The 21,804-nt window shown below is 42.4% G+C and overlaps 1 protein-coding gene across 3 annotated transcripts in view; it reads left to right on the top strand.

Moving 5' to 3' along the window:
- The window catches only part of Mnd1 (meiotic nuclear divisions 1), a 63,771-nt gene that overhangs the window by 10,443 nt on the left and 31,524 nt on the right, over positions 1 to 21,804 (top strand). For 2 of the 3 annotated variants that reach the window (NM_001398663.1, XM_087619535.1), the window contains 2 exons: positions 248 to 305; positions 4,543 to 4,691. In NM_001398663.1, the coding sequence (NP_001385592.1) occupies positions 248 to 305; positions 4,543 to 4,691 (207 nt within the window). Of the gene's footprint in view, positions 1 to 247; positions 306 to 4,501; positions 4,692 to 21,804 lie in introns of all 3 variants that reach the window. The other variant, XM_087619532.1, reaches the window with a different exon arrangement.

The following is a 21,804-nucleotide window of genomic DNA, read 5'->3' as shown; positions in this document are numbered from 1 at the left end:
TGTTGTTCCAGTTGTGAATAGATAACTGTGCTCATGTAGAAGTATGTCTACATGTTACATCCATAAGTTCTACACTTGGCATTGAGTGAGAGCATTTCTTCTAGTTCTAAAATGCTCATTTCTAGTACCTTATTCATTTGTAGACATAGCCTTTTGATATTATATTTTATAATACAGCTATAGTAAATATAAATAAATAGTAGAAAGTAATTATTTATTTCTCATCTTCTTTAACTCTTTTAACCAGAAAGATGTATTCCAACTGAAAGACCTGGAGAAGCTTGCTCCCAAGGAGAAAGGCATCAGTGAGTATTAAAGAGAGAGCGGAGGGTGGGCATGGGGGCTCGGTCTTTTCTGCAGTGTTCTTTCCCTCTGTGGACAGTGCAAACATCTAGAAGTAAATATATCTGTAAACGCCCCGTGTGACACTCCTTAGGAATCAAAGCAGCCTCTGTGTTTGGACCCTCTGCCCTAGGATACATATGTGCACTTGCATATATTCTTTTACCCATGTGCACTCTTTTTTTTTTTTTTTTTTTTTTGGTTCTTTTTTTCGGAGCTGGGGACCGAACCCAGGGCCTTGCGCTTCCTAGGCAAGCGCTCTACCACTGAGCTAAATCCCCAACCCCTCCCATGTGCACTCTTATTTTATTCTTTATTTCAAAAGAAATAAAGATGGTTTTCATTTATTTTGTAGTGTTTGTCAGATGTGAGGTGGTATCTTTACACAGTGCATTAGTTTCCTGAGGCTGTATCACTACTTAGTATAAATTTGATAGCTTAAAGAAAATGACTTACGGGCTGGAGAGATGGCTCAGCCATTAAAGGCTAGGCTCACAACCAAAACTATAAGAAAATGACTTACTTTCTTTGCCTCTCAGCTCTAGAGGCAGAATGTTGATATAAAGGTGTGAACAGGGCTATGTAGTGATAATTCTGGAATTTTGGTTTCTTTAAAAGACACAGAAATAGTATATGTTTTCATTTCAATCCCAGGTGTGGGATATGGGGCAGCTTCTCAGCAGCTGACCATGATTTGCCTCATGCTCTAGCAGGGGTGTGCTGTCCCAGCTGCAGTTAGTTTCTGTGTTTGTGACGTTTGAGATCCTAGGAGCTTTTTAGAGGGTATATAATGCCAGAACCCCAATAAATGGGGCGGGTGGCTGTGGTGGCTCACAGTGAAGAAACAAGAAGAAAGAAATTAGATTCAGAGATTCCCCCCGCCATCCCACATCTTTCTTTCTCTCTTATCCTATGATAGGGGTGAAACCGGGGAGATAAAGGGCGGGAGAAAGAAGAACCCACAAAGTAGCAGAGACCAGCTGCAGGGTTGGTTCCCTGGGAGACTGAAGAACCCTTTCCTTCTCTCCTAGGATCCCCTGGCTGCCAGCAGTATATTCCTGATTCCTCTCCTTGGTACTATCTGCCAGTGTCCTTCCTTCCTTTGTTGTTTGTTCCCTTTTCTCTATGACAGTCATTGACCTTAGGGCTGATTCTGCACCCAAGGCGATTTCTTCTTATTTTTTAGTTACACTAATCTGCTAGTCAGACTTTGCATTGCAGTGACAAAATGCCTGACAAAACAACTTCAAAGGAGAGGTTAGTTTCTCTTACAGTTTCAGAGGTTTTCAGTAGTGACAGATAGAACAGCAGGTCCCATCACTGAGCTAAGGAAGAAAAATGTTGTACTTTTTCTGTTCTAAAATCACAATCACTGTAAACGTTTTGAAGCTTGTCAGTGTGTATATGTGAAGATCTGACATTCTGAGAGGAAATCATACTGCTTATGCAGTTGCGTGTGTGTGTGTGTGTGTGTGTGTGTGTGTGTGTGTGTGTGTGTGTGTGTGGCGGGGCAGTGAGGGTGCTGGTGTTGACCCAGGGCCTCATGCTAGGCTGGTACTCTACCACTGAGCTGCCCCTTTGCTCTGCATCTACCTTATGTAACACATCCTCTGCATGTGTGTGTGACTTGCTTTGGAAGATGGATTTTATCCTGCGACTACTTGTCAAACTTGCTCAGTTGGTCACCTGTTGTTGACTATCAGTGCTTAACTTGTGGGTCATGGTCCCTTCGGGGGTTGAATGAACCTTTCACAGGAGTCGTGTAAGTTCACTGGAAAACAAAGATATTTACATTACTATTCATAACAGTAGCTAAATTGCAGCTAGGAAGTAGCAATGAAAATTATTTTATGGTGGGAGTCACCACAACATGAGGAACTGTATTAAAGGGCCAGAGAGTTAGGAAGATTGAGAACCACTGATTTAGATTATATGCAAATACTGCTGCTGAAAATATTGTGTAATTAACATGCTCTGTGCTCTGGACTGGACTCTGCTCTTTCACAATTCATATGTTGAATCTCCAACCCTCTGGAAATAAGACCTTCACGAGGGAGTTGAATAAAAAGCTAAGTATGATGATACGTGCTTGCAGTCTTAGCACTTGGGAGAGCATGAGTTGGGTCAATTTGATTTCCATGGTGAGAGACTGTCACAATCAATGCAGGAATAAAAGATTATGTGAGATGTTAAGAGTAGAAGTCTAATTTTAAGAACAGAAAGAGAGAGATCTTTGCGCATGTCTGCCGAGGGAAGGCTGTCCTGTAGATACATGCCATCTACAAAACAAGCACAGCATCCTCACCAGTCACTGAGTTGGGTCCTGTCTTGTCCTGGTTGCCAGAACTTGAGGAACGGGGACTGAGCACAGAGCTTTCCCTTCTGAAGCCACTGCTCTCTGGTGGTGTCTTTTTTTTTTTTTTCTTTTTCTTTTTTCTTTTTCGGAGCTGGGGACTGAACCCAGGGCCTTGCGCTTTCTAGGCAAGCGCTCTACCACTGAGCTAAATCCCCAACCCCTCTGGTGGCGTCTTAGCTGCTGCTTACATACCCGCCCTATGGGGTTTGGTTGTGGAATCCAAGCAAAGCAAACCTTTGTCCATAAGTGTTGTCCGCCTCTCAGGTTACTTCATTAGGCTCGATCTGCAGAAGTAAAGTTGAAAATGAAGCCTGTGTAGCTCTCAGAGTTTGACTCTATTCTTGAATTGCCTTCAGGAAAGGCTTGACCAAGTTATGCTCACTAGCGTTTTTCTTTTCCAGTCCTAGGTGTTGTGTCCCCGTCCTGTCCGTGCTCGGCAAGCACTCTGTCACTGAGCGTCCCCACTGACTCCTCTCATTTCTAGAGTCCCATGACTTGCGTTCAGTTTGTGGTTTATGAGTAGGGGTAAATGTTTTGCACATTTGGTGTCAATTTTATTTATTAGAGCTTGAAATTTTGAATAACTTTCATAGCTAGAGATCTGCTTTAGGAAAAAATTAAATGGATATTAAAATAGGGATATAGTTTTTGGTACATAGGAAATAAGCATTATTAATAGATTGTGATTTTAAATCTTAGCTCTAAATATTGGAACTAGTTCATTTCTACATGTTTAATCTTTCACAACTTTTAGTTTTCTTAGCTGAAGATAATCCATGTCTATTTTTGGACAATAAATAAGGAAGAAGAAAGTAAAATGACATTTGACATGCCTGCCATCCAAACTACTGTCACTGTCATGCCTGCCATCCAAACTACTGTCACATCACTGCATATTGTCTTCCCACTCTTCACATGCTATACAGGGCAGCATTTATTTATCCATGGCATTAAAATTGGTTTATAACATTGCATTGTGGGTTTAGAAATACATTATTGGGCTACTTTCCAATTTCTTTAGATACTAAAAAAATGCTTTGACAAACGTGTGTGTCTGTCTTTATGCTCTGTAGCTGAGTTCATACAAGTTACATTTCTTCAAGAAGGAAAGGCATACATGTGACGTTTTAGATACACACTGCAATATTTCCCAGCTGCGTTGATAATACTGGTCTCCTTGAATCCTTTCTAATATTCTTCCACTCTATAAATTGGTGGTCGGGGGCCATACTGTTTGTTCTAGTCTGTCTTCAGAGTGGGTTGAAAAGACTAGGGGTGGAGCTTAGCGATAGAACACTTAGCTACATGTTCAAACCTTATTTCAAACCCTAGTACTACAAAAATGAATATATCGCGGTTATAGTTGAAATATATTGGCCATCATTGTGTATAGACACTTTGTTTTTAAATTAGCACACAAAATAGCAGGTTTTCTCCTGTGCTGTGATATATACTCTGTTTCTGCCAGGCCCCTTTCTGTCCCCGTCTCACCATTGCCCTCTAAGTACCAGGGTTGCTCCACCCCCAGAGTTCAGCTGCCACCTTCATGTCACTGTGTCCTGGTACTCTTTGCACCTCCTCTCTTATCTTTCTTCTCTCATGCCTTTTGAGTTTTGAGTTTCATGGCCTCTGCCCACATTCACTCCCACATAAGCTCCTAAGGTCTGTGTGGAAGAAAGGACCTTCGATGTTTGCCTCGTGAGCCTGGGTCACCTCACTTTCGGTGCATACATAGGTGCATAGCTCTTATTGTAATGTGCTCTGCAAATGTCTCTCTAGTGTTTGCTTTTGAATTTTCCTTAGGAGGCTGCTTAACATAGCGTCTGTGAACGTTTCCTCCCCAGCCGCCATGTCGGTGAAAGAAGTCCTCCAGAGCTTGGTAGACGATGGTATGGTTGACTGCGAGAGGATTGGGACCTCCAATTACTATTGGGCTTTCCCGAGCAAGGCTCTTCATGCCCGGAAGCGCAAGTTGGAGGCTCTGAACTCTCAGGTAAGTCACAGTTATGAAGAGATGTGCTTTGTAGCACAGAAGTGTTTCCCTTAATACTTTTCTCATTCAGTGGTTTCCCTTAAACTTTAAACATACATTCTTATTTGGCCTCGTGTCTAAAGAACATTAACATCTCTTTCTCATGAAAGGTCTGGCTAGAGATGTAGCTTAGGGATAGGGTGCTTCCATGGATTGCACACGCTCTAAGTTTCCCTCCCAAACATTACAAGCTTAATAACATAAAACCATAAAATGGCCTTAGAACTCTTCATCTTTAATTTTCCTATGTTATATTTGCTAATATTTTGGGTTTTTAAAAAAAAATAAGTAGACTCTGGGAGGGACACTTTTAGATTTGGTTTATAGGAAATGATGGAAAAGTAGAATTCCTAATCTGTCCCCTTCCTGTCTGTCTCATAAATTCCTGTTTGCATCATGTATTGCTAATGTATGTCATTGTCTAATAGTTGATGAGCCAGTTTTGATATCTTATGAGCCAGAGCCTTTTAGGCTCAGGGCTCACTGTTAGGTGTTTATGGCTGTCTTTCCTTTTATGTGTGTATAGGAAGGTGTAGGGTACGTGTGCATGCATTCATGCATGTGCATGTCCTATGTGCATGGATCTGTGTGTGTGTGTGTGTGTGTGTGTGTGTGTATGTGTGTGTGTGTGGAGGGGGAGAGAGAGAGAGAGAGAGAGAGAGAGAGAGAGAGAGAGAGAGAGAGAAAGACACTGACTGGAGGACAACCTTTGGTGTCTTCAAGAATGCTGTCACTACTGGCACAGGGTTTTTATTGACTAGAACTCAATAATTAGGCTAGACTGGCTGGCCACAGAGTCCCAGGCATCCTCCTGTCTCCACCTCCACAGTGCTAGGTTAACAAGCATGCAGCACTGTGCTTGGCATTATTTTTACAAGGTCTGGAGATTGAATGAGGTTCTTGTGCTTTGTTTTCCTGTGAGGTTTTTGTTGTTGTTCTTTTGCCTTTTGGTTTATTTTTTATTTTTCTGAGAAAATGCCTCATGTGGCTCAGGCCAGCCATAAACTTGCTTTGCACTTGAGGAGACTTCAGCTCACAATTATTCTGCCTTCACCTCCCAAGTGTCAGGATTATAACACTTGTGCTACCAACCTACAGATTTTGAAAAATGCATGATTACATGTGTCTACAAGTACAGGGTCTTACCCAGTAGTGTCACTGCCCGAGACGCCTCCTTACTCTGCTTGTTCGTCCTTCTAGTCCTTCAGCTCCCAGAAACCACTGCTCTCCCTCTTTTTAAGACAGGATCTTTCTGTAACCCAAGCTCCCCTCACACTGCAGCCCTACCTCAGGAGGCAGCTGACCTTTTATGTCTTTAGAGTTTTACTTTTCCAGACTTGCACATGACTGAAATCATGGATGCTACAGCCTTCACAGATTGATTTCTTGCACTTAACAAGATGCATTTAAGGCTCCACTGTGTCTTTGGGGGGTTTGAAAGCCCCTTTTTTCTTATCAGTGAGTGAATTTTATCACATTCAGTATATCTCAATATGTACATTGAGCTATTGGACATGTTGGATGCTTCCAGGCTATGACAAATCTGCTATGAGACCTTTATGTCCATGTTTCTGCCTAGTGTGTGCTCTCAACTTGTTCGGGTATTCCCAAAGGCCATTGTTTCTGGATTGTGTGATCTGTGTGTCCTGTGTGCCTTCCAGTGTAGATGTCCTATTGTGCATTTCCGTCTGTGGAGACCGAGGTTTCCTGTCATCACGCAGCGGCTTGCGCAGCAGATTATGTGTCTGTCTTAACAACAGAATCAACACGTGGTGGCGTTTCATCGTTTCTGTTTGCAGCTCCCTGATAAGTGGTGTGGAGCTCCATTTCATACACTCACGCCATCTGTACGGGAGAGGATGTAATTTTATTTTAATCTTTGCTGACTTTTCATTGCTTTCTTCAGTGTTGACTTGTAAAACCTTTGCATTTGCATATTTTTATTTCTTTTGCTTAAAATCCTGTGTCTGCTTCAATCCAGTGGTTGAAGTGTTATATCTTTGAGGATGCTAAGGTGGCACTGCCATCTCTGTCACTTTTGTACTTTCTACCTGGAATTCTCTTTTGGCATATCTCCTATTCTGTGTCATTAGATTAGGAAATCCGGTGTGACAGTTACATTTTTGTTCCCATGCTCCAGTCTATGCCTGTGAATTAGGACCATTTAGCATTATTGAAACCAGTTCTTTGAAACTGAATTCTGTATGCTATAAGCATATGATTAAGAGGGTGAGTGTGATCTAAACACATGTTAAGTTCTCAAAGGTATAGTAAAAATAGCTTATATTAGCTGATAATGGTCATGAACTAGGTTTAAGGCTTTTCATTTTTTGAGATGGCAAAAATTAGAAAATATACATAGAATTATAATGTCAGCTTAAAATCATAAAGACGAAGCCCTGTGTTGGCATGGGCCTCTTTCCACACTTTTACTCTTGACTGTGTTCCTCTAATTCAAGTTTGCCTCCTTCTTTACACTGCCAAACTTAATTATGCAGGAAGATAAATATCCAACAGTATTAAAGGCATCCATCATTTTTAACATATTTGAAAATTTAAAACAATTGATGTGTATATGCGTGTGCACATGTGCATATACAACTATGTATGCAGAGACCAGAGGAGGGTGGAGGGTGGCCTCTTCTATCCCTTCTACTTTGGTTCTTTGAGACAAAGTCTCTTATTAAACCAGAAGTGTTAACGTAACTTTTATTTGCCTGATATAATTGTTGTCTCTGAGGCTTAGCTCACTGCCTCCGTCTGCTAACCTAGGCGTAGTCCTGGAAGCATCCAGCCTCCGTATAGCCTTATGTAGGCACAGAATGTTTGCAGCCTCTGAGACTTACTGCTGAAGAAGCTCACGCTTGCTTGTTCTTTCTGAACCCTGGCCGCTTGGTTCAACCCAGCTGCTCTCTATAACTGTCCCAGTTAAACCGCACCCCCCTACCTCTCTCCTCTCTTTCCCCTCTCCTCTCTTCCCTCACCACTCTCGCCTTTCCATCCTCCCCCTCCTCTCCCTTCTCTCCCTTCTTCCCCTCTTCTCCCTCCCCTCCCCCCCCTCACTTCCTAGCTTCTCTTTCCTGTCTCCATGAGAGTTGGACATATTCTATCTCTGACTCATTCTGTCAAATCTTTATCTGCCCCTCAACTAGATGTTACTTTCAAACATAGCTGCTTTCCTCTACCTTCATTGTTTGGGATTAAAGGTCTGTAGTAAGGGCGTGTCTGTATTCCAGCCAGAGGGATTGAAGGTGTGTCATTTCAGCCAAAAGAGGCTGCGGCTACATTTTAAAGGTCATTTGTTTTATGTTTTGACCTATTTGAAAGAGATGGAAGTGAAGGTTTTTAGCTGTGAAGTTACATCATGACAAGTGCCTTTCTTACGACAGTTTACAGAATGGACCAATTAGGAGGTTATTTTAATTATATGGTTAAGAAACAAGGCCTACCCCCACCCACAGCCAAACATTAGATGAAGCTTGGGAGGTCTTGTGGAAGAGATGGGGGAAGGATTGAGGGTCCCAGAGGGGGTTGACTCCTCAAGTAGACCAACAGAGTCAACTAACCTGGACCCTTGGGGGTTCCCAGAGACAATCAAAGAGTGTAAGTGGGCTGAACCTACTCCCCCATCCCAACACATATGTAGCCAAAGTGCAGCTTGGTCTTCATGTGAGTCACCCACTGTTAGAGAGGGAGCTTTCCCTGCTTCTGTGTGCCTGCCCTGGAACATGAACCCACAACTAAGGTGGCCATGGACAGTCACTGAGGGTAGAATGCCTCGCCATGCTAATGAAACATCTCAGTACCCTTAGTCTTCAGCCAATGACCTTCCCTTCCTGGAAGCTCACCCTTTCCCAAAATTATATAATCCTTGGTTCACCACGAATAAAGCATATGCATTCACATCCACCCCCAATAAAGAAATATGAACAAGCTAAAATTGTCCCAGAGAGCTGCTTCATTAAAGATCACAACAGAGAAGGCCTTTGCCTAAACAAGCTATAATAGACTCCTGAAGGCTTCTCTCTTCTCTTGCCTCTCTGGCACTTAGCACTCATTCCTAATCTGACCAGGATCCTGTTTGTCTCGGAATCTGTTCTCCCCTTCTGGCCTTATATGTGGCAGCACTCTGACATCCCACAAGGAGACACCGATCACAGACTCTGTTCCTGACTTCCTCTCTGGGCCACTACACTGGTGGCATCCAGGTACCCCAAGAGGAGACCTTGGAACCACAGCATTTGTCCCAGACCCTGCCTTCCCCTTCTGGTCTATTATGCCTCCATGTCATGATGCCACTGCGGACAGTAGACTGGTTGGGACTTCACCTTGTCCTCCCTGAGTGGTGACCCTGACAGTGGATCAGCAAAACATGGGACTGCAGGAATGTGTAGTAGTTATTATTTGGACTTGAATTGTCTCTGGTAGGCTCATGTTTTAAACACTTGTTCCTTAGCTGGTCCTTGTGGGAACCTTTGGAACCTTTGGGAAGAAGAGCCTACTAGTAGGCAGAAATAGATGAACTGGGGCCAGTCTTTGGAGGTTGTATGAGTTTCTGGTTTAGCCTTGTTCTCTGGTGTAACAAGCCCCTGCCACCTACAAAATGCCTTGAAATCCAGACTCTGAGCCCATATCCATCTTCCCTCCCTGAAGTTGTGTTTGTCAGGTCTTGTTGTCACATAACAGCAGGAAGATAACTCATCCAGTGGTGCAGCCACTGTAGAAACCATATTCTAATTCCTCAAATGTATGCATCGAATAAGTATGAGATTCAGCAAGTGTGTCTCTTGGTTGCATCCAGAGACTTGAAAATAGAACTAAAGAGGGTTAGTATCTCTGGTCAGGGCAGAATTCTTATTTTTATTTAGTAAAGATGACAGCTACCCAAACATCTGTCCATGGAAAATGGAAATTGAGTCTTATTCATTGTAGAAAGGAATACGTTCTGGTACACAGTCGAATGTGGATGGGCCCCGAAGATAATGCTAGCGGAAAAGTCAGCTATAAAGCAACCAGTAGTATCTGAGCCCACATGTCTCACAGCCAACGTGCATCATGGATCAGGGAGCAAATAGGAGGAGAAAAGGGCTGCGCCTACCATGCCTCAGGACATGCCCCTGCCCTGCCACCCAGTGACTTCATTTCTTTCCATTAGGCCCCAACTACCAAAAGTTCTGCCACCTCCCTATAGTCCCATCTCGAATTCAGACCTTTAATGTGGCTATTTTTCTAAACCTTACTGCATTTTTCTGACTTGATTTTTGCTTTTATCACTTTTGTGAATTCTGGTTTCCCTCATCTGCTCTTAGTCAGATTTTCACACCTGAGACTCTTCTCAGCCCCTTGCTCACAGACACTTGTTCTTTACACGTGTATTAAGGTCTTACCACAAATGTGGTATGTGGCTTTGATGTGTACTCCTGGCATCCTGTAGTAAACATGACACGTGTTTACTAATGTAGCATGTACTCTGTTAAGGAAACAGTGTATCTAAAACATGCTTGTTCTTGTAGGTGATGTAAATGGAAGAGTAGCTTCAAATTTCCTGGGAAAGTTTTAATTTTCTCTAGAGGTTCCCCCTCCTCCCTGAATATGATTATAGAGTAATGCTAAAGTAGAAGTGTTGTGCATCAGGAAAAGCCTAAAGATTAGGTTTTAAGAACAGCTGTGGCCATTTTCCCAAGACATGTGTTACAGGTGTTTCATCAGTGTGTGAGCTGTGAGTTGGAAGTGGGCAATAGTTTGGTTCCTGAACGATCTCTGAGTGGTGTTCAGTTTCTTGAGTGAGAGCAGGTCATGAGACAGTGGAAGGAAAACCCAGTCACAGTATTTTCTGCAGCACAAGTGAGATTTGGTGATGGGGACGTGAAGTGTGCCAGTGGATGGTGTCAGTCAAGCGACAACACAGCACAGAATTCCAGCCTGTGTCTCAAACAGGCCTCGAAATGTCAACGGAGGCTCGCACGTATGCATGTGGAGGGGAGTGGCCGGCGGCGAGTATGCGCAGATGGAGATAGCGGGAACACGTTGCTAAGTGACCAGATGAGAGAAGCAAGTGGCATAGGATGGAAGGCGTGTCTTTATCATGTGATCTACACTGTAAAGTATACACATGTGGAGAAGACCTGTTCCAAACAATGGCAGAGCCCAAGTGAGGTCTTGGGTTCTTCAAAGGTATTTTGAGCTCTTTCCCTCTGAACTTCTCTGGAAATTAAGCCTTTAGGTAGCACTGTTTTTGTTAATTATTCCATTACTTGTGGTCTTTTTATTAATCTGGGTTAGGTCTTCTCTTAGTTACATTTTACTGGGTGGAAAAACAGTAAACTTCAGACACTGTAACTTCCAGGACCAAACACTGATCCCACCCATTTCTTTGTGTCTGAGAACCAGGCCTGGTTTCAGTGAGGACCTGGGCTCACAGTCTTGTTTGAGCCTGTAGTTCCACTGATGAGGCCATGCTGCGTTCTCAGCTGAGTGTCTCCTCGGGGAGCACAGGCTTCTCAGCACAGCTCACTTACAGGACATCAGCTCTGTAGGCTCTCGGGCTAAGGACCTCACATCTTTAACTTTTGGCTAGAGGTTTCCCTCAGTTCTTACTGCGGGTCTTTCCAGAATGCAGTTTACTGCAGTCATGCCTAGAATATTACCTAATAAATGTAAATTCTTTGCAAACAATTATGTTTATAAAATAATGACAAAGATTTAAAAGTCTGTACATTTCCAGTACAGATGCATTTTTCTCCCTGAATATTTTTTTATTCCTAGCAATTGAACCAGTGTTTGTGAAACCCATGGGTGCAAGGGCTAATTACAAAAAAATTTTTTTTTAAATTTGCTTAGTGAATTCCATATTCATTTTTGTGTTTTCTGTTTGCAGTGTGTTTCTTGTAAGGATATATAATTTTTATATAAGCTGACAGTTTCTGTCTTTTAGTGTGTTAGACTGTTTGTATTTAGTGTTAGAATCAGTGTGATTAAATTTGCTGTTATAGTTGATTTTTGTTGCTTGAGAATGAAGATTATGTTTTCTTGGTTCAACAAATAAGTTACTGAACATTTGAGCCTTGTAGAAGGTCAGTTCTGTCTTAAGTTGGGTACACGGGTGCTTATTACGTATTTCTCGGCCAATGGATAAGGCAAAGATACTTTACCTTAAGTGAAAAAGGCCAACTGTATTTTTTTACGCTTTAATCCTAGACTTAGCATAGTTCATAGTAACTAGCTATACTGTCAGGTAATCCTAATAGAAGTGAACCAGAATGTCTTGGTAGTACTGTAAATCCAACTATTTCAAAATCGATGGTAGTTGATGTTTGTACTGAATGATTGAAGACTAGAGTGTTCCTATTCCACTGCTCTGGTTTTCTTGGAACACAGTGTAAGAGATGACAACATAGGCCAGATTTACCAAGTCATCGTATAAAGTAGCTGCTGTCAATCTAGTCCTGTCCTACTGTCTGAGATTTAGCATCCCTCTCTTTCATTCCTCTTAGAAGCTGGAGGTGGAAGCTTAACCGTGCACACCTCTGTAAATCAGAAGTCCAGGCATGCTAACAGGTAGGCTAGGCATGGGTCCTTGCCTGCTGTTCTGAGCACTGTTCTAACTCACAGCAGGGTTCTGTTTTTGTTTTTCTCAAGCAACTGGAAAAGGTTGCAAGCTTTTCTTCAGCTTTTCAGAGACTTGCTTTCCCTGTTTGTGAGGGAGGTCACTCTCCCTTTATGGGCTGTGGTGAAGATGAAGTGTGAGGTTCCTGCTACCTTAGGGTTTCTGCATATGGTGGCCACACAGCAGATAAATTATGGCTCACGCAGGATTATAGACTGGAAAGCTACTTGCTCAATCAGAGCAAACAGCGGAGGGCTTGCAATTTACCTTAGGCCATTCAAAAGGTAGCAGTCAGTGTTTATGCTTTGTAAGAAAAACACTGAGCTGTGCGGGACGTGTCATTTTTATGAGGGAGGGAAGTGAGTGGCCGACAGCCGGAAGGATGCTGCTTTGATGTGTGATTCACACGGAGACTAGTCACTGGTGATTGGCCACCCTCACGGCTGCAGAGAAGGATCAGCTCGTCTGCAGATTGCCAAAGTATAATGCTGACTTCCTTTGAGTTTTCTTGTTAATTATTTCCAGATTGGCCTGGGTTGTAGGGGGTGGGGCGGCTCTTCATTTCCTTCCTTTTAATGCCATTCCTGTTCTGCCTCTGACTCCAGTTACGTGCAGGAATGTGCTGTCTCTTGAGGATAGACATTCTTATAGGAAATTTGAAAATTAAATCAGGAAATATATTTTTTCTCCTTCGAGTTTTGATTGTGTATGTTGATCATCATCATTGAAGACGGTGAAGGGCTCACAGTTATAATTTGTTTGAAGTTCACCATTTCCTAAGAAGACAAACCAACTGTTAGCTGTCCGTGTCATGTGTTAACCTCCACAGAGATTGGCCATGTGCTGCCGTAAATTTTCTGAGTATAAAGATAGGTGATCTGTACCTAGAGACTTTGCAGTTTCCTTGATAAGGCATAGTTATCTAACTTGCTTGGAAATAATTAACAAGAAACTATAAAAGTGAACCTGTATAGTTTTGAATATGGTAGTGGCACATGCTAAGCTTTGTTGTGCATTGCTGTACAGTTTAGGACAAAGGCGAGGCTCTCAATTTTTTTTTAATGACATTTACCTATTTATTTGGTCATTTATTTTGTATGTGTAGGGCATTTATATGTGTTTGTTTATATGTATAGGGGTATATGTAGGTGCCATAGCACATGTGTGTGTTCATTCATTCATTTGTATGTTTATTGGTATATGTATGTGCCCTAGCACATGTATAGAAATCAGAAGACAACCCCCAGGGGTCAGTTCTCTCCTTTGACCACGTGGAAGGAAGGTAGTCAGGCTTAGTGGCAGGTGCCTTCACCAACCCGAGAAACCTCACATCCCAGACAAGGCTTTTCTAAACGTGCACGGTTAACAAAGAGTTCTTAGAAACTGTTGTTCAGAGCTGAAAGGTGGGATAGGTTTCTGTCAGTGTTTCTCAACCTTTCTATGGCTGTGATCCTATAATACATTTCCTCCTGTGGTGACCCCCATCATAAGTTATTTTGTTGCTCCTTCAGAACTGTAATTTTGCTACTGTTACAAATTAAAATGTAAATCTGGGATATACAGAATGACATGTACTATCCAGAGGGGCCTCAACCCACAGCTTGAGAACCACCGGTTTAAATGAAAGGTGTTGCTGAACAAAGAAGCATTAGGCCTGTTGGTGACTGCTTAGGGAGGTTAGTGAAGAGCTTGGGAGTATGTCCTGATTCTTATGCCTGCCTGAGGCTTCAATAATGTTAGTAACTGTGTGTGCACATCAGAAGGCTGCGGGACCCACAGGTTGGATAACTTGCCAGGGTGACAGTATTAGGAGGCAGTAAGGGAAGACTGGCATCTCTGTTTTCACTGCGTGGCCCATGCCACTAAGGGAAGACAACCAGTTGCGTTCGGTGCATGGTGGACACTTAGGACGAGTGTGCAGAGGCTTGTTTGCTATGTGCTCATGGAAGCATAAAGCTGGAAGTCACATTGAGGTCATACTATTATGGGATGTCTTAGTGGTTGGTTTCGTTATGTACACCAACCAGAGGAAACTCAAATTTTCCTGCCAGAATAAATTTATATTTTATTATAAGCTTTAGACAACAGTGTTGTTAGTTCCCTCCCTTTGCATAATATGCTTCAGATAGTACTAATTTGGCTGAAAATAATTCACAGTATAGTAGTTTTTTCAACAAAGCTAAAATAAATATCTAGGTTGAACTGAAGAAAGGTTTTTAAATTGGCCCTCTACGTAGCTGTGATGCAGGTGTAGTCTCATAAATTAAAGTGTTTCATAGCAGGAAGAGCTTCCTTTAGAGATGCCGCAAACAGCAAGCACACTGCTATCTCCTTTCTTTTGAAATTCATATTTTGATATTTGATACCAAGAGCACCGATTTTAGCTCAAGTGATGGTAGCAATGACTAGATACCTCTCACAAGTCATTGTTGTAATAACTGTGAGTGTAGCCTAAAGAAACTCCCAAGTGAAGTGACATTTCTTTGTATCTAAAAGATGTACGGAAGTTGTTGGGAGGCTGGAGGGAGATGGCTTAACATCTCAGATGGATTCATTGCATTCTTGCAGAACCTGAGTTGTGTTCTAGCACCCATACCTCATGGCTCACAACCACCTGGAACTCCTGCTCCAGGGGATCCAACACCTCTGGCCTCCAAGGGCACCTGGACTCAAGTGCAAATCGCCTCCCCTCAGGATAATTAAAAATAAGATAAAATAATTGTTAAAAATCAAGAATGGCCTTGAAGTTAATTCTTAAGACAGTCATCCTGACTTCAGTCTTAAAAAGGATGGCAGCCCTGACACATAACATGAAGGAGGCTTGGCTTGGGCAGCAAGACCAGCAGGCAAGTTGTCACCTTGTCTCCATCTCCCATTTAGTCTCTGGGAGAGTCTATGCCCAAGTGAGGAGCGTGGCAGGGTTTTGCTCCTATTCTATGCAAGTGTGGTGTGTGTGTGTCCTTCAGGGGACGCTCTGCGATAGTTCCCTTTGTATTGGACATGAAGTGTAGCCAGACTCTGGAGGGAGGAAGTGGGACTGAGACTCCTCAGATCTGGAGGGAGGAGGTCCTACTGAACAGACAGACATTGGCTCTGGAGATTGGTTATAGCAGCATGGATGCACTTAGAGTCCACTTAGAAATTAAATGTAGAAAATGTCGTATGGACTTTATTGACATTTTATAAGTCAAAGAAATATTTTAAACTTGCAATTAAAACATGTGAGTTTTTAAAAATAAGAATTTAATTAGCATGGCAGCAGCTTTATGGTGGTATTCGATGGTTTTTTTTTTTTTTTTTTTTTTTTGGTTCTTTTTTTCGGAGCTGGGGACTGAACCCAGGGCCTTGCACTTCCTAGCCTGCCTTCAGCTACATCACAGCCTGGGTTCAGTCCCGTGCACTGTGTACTTGGTCTAGGAACCTGTCCCTGCCCTAGGTTTTCCTTTCCTTCTACTCAGTAACAAACAGCAGTAAAAGTGATTTCCACCAAGCAGTCATGATTATTGGAACCCTGGTGTAATCTTGACTTTTTAAAAAACTTAGCTTTGGGAATGAATATTATGTGGCAAGCGCTCTACCACTGAGCTAAATCCCCAACCCCTCGATGGGTTTTTAAACAGGTAAGAATAGGAAGTCACTCCCCGTGAACTTTTGTAATTCTTTATTCAGGATTTGGTTTGGAGGCTAGTTCAGGCCAGCCTTTCTAGGAGTTGGTATATAGTAAGTGTTTCATTCTGGGAAGGAAAAGAACAGGAAGCTGGATTTTGTTGTGTTAGTTTTGGAGATGTTCTCAAGTTGGAGTCACTGCCGCCACTAAAATTGAGTCTACAAAGATTAGGTCTACTTTAGGACTATGTAGATAACTACAATTTTTTTTTTTTAATAAAGACAGGCATTACCTCTGTTGAAATCCATTCAATGAATGTTTGTCATGGCAAGCATTATGACTGATGTGCCAGACGTAAAAGTAAGACACTCGGCAGCACAGCACGGTGACATGGTATGGTCCACACAGTTGTTACCAAACAGTCATGCAGAGTGATGTTACTTACTTCCATCTAATAAAATACCTGAAATAAATAACTTGAGGAGAAAGGATTTCCAGTAGTTCTCCCATGGCAACAAGTGCAGTCCAGAGGGTCCACAGCATTGACAACCACAGATACTGTATTTGCACTTCCTCTGTAGCATGAAGAAGCCCCTATGTAGTTAGAGCCACCATGCCAGATAGTCTGTCAGGGAAGGGGCTATAGCTTGCTCATCTTTTGCTGATAGGATGTAACCCAATGACTGAGAAACTTAGAGCGATGTAAAGTGCTGAACAGACACATTAATCGCTGCGCCTCTGCCTGCCTTCAACTACATCACAGCCTGGGTTCAGTCCCGTGCACTGTGTACTTGGTCTAGGAACCTGTCCCTGCCCTAGGTTTTCCTTTCCTTCTACTCAGTAACAAACAGCAGTAAAAGTGATTTCCACCAAGCAGTCATGATTATTGGAACCCTGGTGTAATCTTGACTTTTTAAAAAACTTAGCTTTGGGAATGAATATTATGTGGGAACAATTAAGTGTGTATTTTTAAGTTCTTCATTTTATTTTTCTACCATTTTGCCTGAATTAAACTTGACAGGATCCTGTGTAACAGATGCAATGAGTTACTGAAAAGGCGGCTCTGTAATCAAAAGAATTTGGAACCTGGGGTTCCCAAAAGTAACGGGTTTGAATCCTCTCAGGTTTTAATATGCAAGCCTTCGTCCTCATCCTGTCCTTGAGCTGTTAGTGTTTCATGAAACACACTTTAGTCAGTTCTCCAAGTTTATGGCGTCCCTTCAGCAAGTTAAGACTGTATGCAGTGTCACAGGCTGCCCTCAGAGTTTGAATACATTTTGGGTTGACGCCTGAAACAAGCTCAGCATGGAGATCATTCCAGCTTGTGTAGACCTCTGCTGGTGTCAGCAGGCTCTGTGGGGCTTTTCCTGATTAAGTATACCTGCACGGAGACTCTGAAGGGCCCAGCTGACAGTCCTATCCTTAAGAACCCTCTCACCAGGCCCTAGGAGCAGCCAACTTGGTTACTGTACTTGTAGTGTCCGGTTTACAGGCTATGCAGCTATTTTATACCCAGTTAGCTTACTTCACATCTATAGACATTAGCAAGCAAGAACTTCCAAGCTGCAGAAGTTCACATTTGCCCTGATATTGTAAAAATAGTCACATTGGCATTTTTCTAAAATAAATTTATATATTACTCACTTAAAATTAAATACTATTAACATTCTTAAATCATTTAAAATTTTTATTTTTAGTTTTTTTGTATGTGTGTGGTTGTGTCAGGTCTCCTGGAGCTGGAGTTCAAGGCAGTTTGGGTCTTGTAGAAGAGCAGTACATCCTCCTAAGGTCTGAGCTGTCTCCCTCTCCTGCTCTATTGTTGACATTCTTACGTATGTGTAAACAAATGAGAAAAGTAGATTGGCTTACATAATAGGAATTCATTATCCTATATGAATAGGAAGCTCGCGGTAGCCTTCTTAAGAGTGGGTAAGTGCACTATACTTGATCTAGACTGACTGCCTTTGACATTTGGCTTTCCCTCTTTGATTGTAAATACTTACTGAGACTCCTAAGTCCTCTCTCAACAGTGCCCAAGAGTAGACTGCCCATACCCCGCGCTCGCGCGCTCTCTCTCTCTCTCTCTCTCTCTCTCTCTCTCTCTCTCTCTCTCTCTCTCTCTCTCTCTCTTTTCTTTTTTTCAGAGCTGGGGACCGAACTCAGGGCCTTGCACTTGCTAGGCAAGCGCTCTACCACTGAGCTAAATGCCCAATCCCCCATCCCCCCACCCCCGCGCTCTCTCTTTCTCTTCCTCCCTCTCTCCCTTCATCCCCTGCCCTATCTTTTATACAAGAGGAAATCGTCAGCATGCCCCCTTGCCCAGGCAGGCTTCTGTCTGTCTCAATGGCTGAGTCCGAGCTGACATGCTTATACTGAAGGATTATTCGGGGAGCATCCTGTACTTTTGGAGCACATTAGCACTCAAGTCTGAGCAGAAACTGGAACTCTGTTAAGAAAGAAAGGCTTTGGAGAAGCAGTTAAGAGGTTCTACCAAATAACACCCATATGTCTTTAAAACCTTTGAAGCCAGGCGTCCCTGCGTCCGTCCGTCCGTCCGGAAGGCTGAGGTAGGAGGGCCACCCTGGAGCACACAGCAAGCCTCTGTCTCTCCACCTCCAACGGAGAAGGCATGCTTTCAAGTTGAATATTATTACGATCTCTTGATGTCCCAGATATCTAAGAGTTAAATACTGTTCGCAGAGATAGGGTGACTGGAATATTGGAGATGGGAGAAGGAAATATGCACGTATTTTATTGATAAGCAGTTTGAAATAGTTTAAGATTAGTCGATGGTCACAGCTATTGAAATGCATGAATTTGATACTACTTTGAAGTTACCAGAGATTTTTAAAAAGTATTTACTATTTGCTTTGTTCTTGTGGTAGGTAGCTTCAGCTTCCAGACTTCCCTGGAAATTACTCTTCTCTGCTGTAGGAGCTTCATGGTGTAGTTGAAAAGGATGACCCTGTACTAACTATCCAATTCCATACTCCATGCTCCAAACACTATTCAGGCTTGTGAGAGTCATTCTACAGAATTATCTTCCCTGTAAATCAGCAGTGTAGAAAAGACCCAGTCCACCAGAGCCAGGCTGTTAATGCCCTGCCACCAGGTGGTGGCAGAGTGTCAAAAGTATCTGTGCCATTAAAAACCCTCATTTCAATTGTGTGCTCTATTTTGGTCCCAAAAGGCTATCAGCATTTTATAAATTCGGTATTTGCATTCTAGCAGCAGCTCTTGCCGCTCTGTGTGTTAGACGTTTCTTAGAGATTAACCCTGTTCGTTGCATTTGTGTTTAAACTGAGGTTTTGGCTCAGGGTGCGTGGTTCAGACTTATGATTGCAGTGGATCAAATTCAGTTATAAAGCCTTAGCAGTTCCCGAGTATTTATATTTATTTACAACCATGACTCACCAAATTATAATTCTTTTTTAATCCACTTAATGTTAGACTAGATACAAAACAATTTCAACTTTGAAATTTGTTGATTTTCATGTTTTCAAGGCTAAACATTTACATGTGAACTAACCTTTAACACTTCAAATGGTAGCCCGATTGGCATCACTGCCTGTCTTTTAGTAGCACCAAAACCATATTTAAATCTTTACAAGAAATAAATCAAGAAAAGTACAGTACCCTTCCTAGGACAATGGGGCGGTGTGCGCTCGAGTGAGGATGTCCCTTATAAAAACAATGGGGCAGTGTATGCTTTAGTGAGGATGTCTGTTATAAAAACATCAGTTTGTGTGTCTAGCTAATTAATGGTGACCAGCATCCACCTCATTTTTCTCTATAATTTTTAATTCACTCAATAAAGAAACCAATAAAGGACCAAGAATGGAGTTGAGAGGAGGAACCAGCAATAGACAATGCCCATCTTACTGTCCAGCCACCGCTCCTTGCAGCCTAAACACTAAGCTTTTCTTCCTCAAGGAGTAAGACTTGTGCCTGTCAGAAAACTGAGCAGTACAGTGTGGCTGTAGTTGAACATTGGTGTTGCTGGGAATAGACAAGAGAGTAAGGCTGTGTGGAGAAGCCTAAATGGAACCCATGTGAGGGTTGGATGTGAAAACTGTCTCCATGAATTATTGGCTGACCTCTATAGACATCTGTGATGTGCACGAGCACTCATACCCAGCCTGACGAGCGATCTAATACACGTAGGTTTTTAACAATGAAAAGTATGCATGGAATTGAGGGCATAGCTTAGCTTTAGATTGTGTATTTCGCATACTTAAGGGTCTAGGTCAATTCTCAGCACTAAAGGAAAAAACTCGAATCAAAAAATGTGGAGATTTATTAAATATCAATAGCTGAAATCAATCTAAGGGGTTGGGTGGCTCAGAGTGTAAAGCACTTGCCATACATTCATAAGGACCTGAGTTCAAATCTCCAGAACACGTGAAAAATTGGGTGAGACAGCACATACCTATGATTCCCAAATACCCAGTGCACAGATAGGCAGAGACATGCCGTCCCTGGAGGCTCGTGGATCTGCCCAGCAGATGCAGAAGTAAACAAAGAGACCCAAAGTGGAAAGTGAGGACCAGCCTTCATGCTCGCCATCTCCCTCCACAGGAACATCTTGGCAAGCATATAAGCACCTGGCATGGGCACATGCATGTGCACATACCCACATCATATATGCACAAAGATTAAAGAAATAAAAGGAAAATAATAATGCACATGACTTTTCATCCGTTAAGATCAGCAACCTTTTAAATGATGGCAGTATCCGCTGGGGAACTTGCGAGGAATTAACCTATTCTTTACTGGTGGTAAATGTCAAAACTCCAGAAATACAAGTTCAATGTTTATGTCACACCCGGTGGGGTAGGCATCATCACAATAAGAGAGAATAAATACTGTATAAACACTATGATAAATGGCCATCAATGAGTATATGAAGTGTGCTGTACACATAGAACACAGTTTTGTTCAGCCTTAAAAAGGAATGGAATTCTGGTATGTGCTACAGCATAGATGACCCTTGAAACATGCTAAGTAAAATAAGCCAGGTACAGAAAGACGGCTGTCGTGTGGTTCCATTCATGTCAGGCGTTTAGGCTAAAGCAGACAGGTGGTAAATAGTAGAGGAGTCAGGAGGACTGGAGGCGCTGCTAATGGACAGTTTGTTTGGAATGACGAAAGTGTTCTGCAACAGAGTAGTGATGGTTGTGCGGCAGCCTGAGTGTATTTAACGTCATTAAATAAAATGTTAAAGGATTCATTTTATGTTTCTTTTCCACAATTAAAAATTTTTAAAAGAAGTTGGTCTGATGGCTTAGCAGCTAAGAGCTCTGGCTGCTCTTGCAAAGGACCCAGATTTGGTTCCCAGCACCCACCTAGTGGCTAACAGCTGCCTATAACTCCAGTTCCGAGGGACCCAATGCCCTCTTCTAGCGCCATGGGCACCAGGCATATAACACAAGACACATTTAATGCAGCACTCACACATACACATGGCCACTAGAGACCCAAATGCTGGGAGGGTACAGAACAAAGGAATTGTCTGTTAGTGGCTACTGGGAGTAGAAATTGTGCAGTTTGGCAGTTTCTAATTAAAGTAAACGTACTTTTACCCTATGACCCAGCAGTTGTGTTTATTAGTATTTACCAAAGTGAGTTGAAAGCTTACATTAGCACAAAATCTGTGCAGACATTTTTAGTAAGATTTACTTATAATTACACTTGGGAGCAACTATAGTGTTTAATAGCTTAATGGAGGAACAAACTGTAAGTTACCCAGACACTAGAATATTATTCACCGATAAAAAGAAGTGGGTCATCATAAATCATAGGACAGTTTGGGTTCAGTGGGTTTTCAATGCATATTGCTAAGTGAAAGAAAGCCAGGCTAG

The sequence above is a fragment of the Rattus norvegicus genome, chromosome 2 (assembly GCF_021556685.1).
Source record: "Rattus norvegicus strain SHRSP/BbbUtx chromosome 2, alternate assembly SHRSP_T2T, whole genome shotgun sequence".
Classification (NCBI taxonomy): Eukaryota; Metazoa; Chordata; class Mammalia; order Rodentia; family Muridae; genus Rattus; species Rattus norvegicus.
This window is presented reverse-complemented; position numbering and strand designations above follow the sequence as displayed.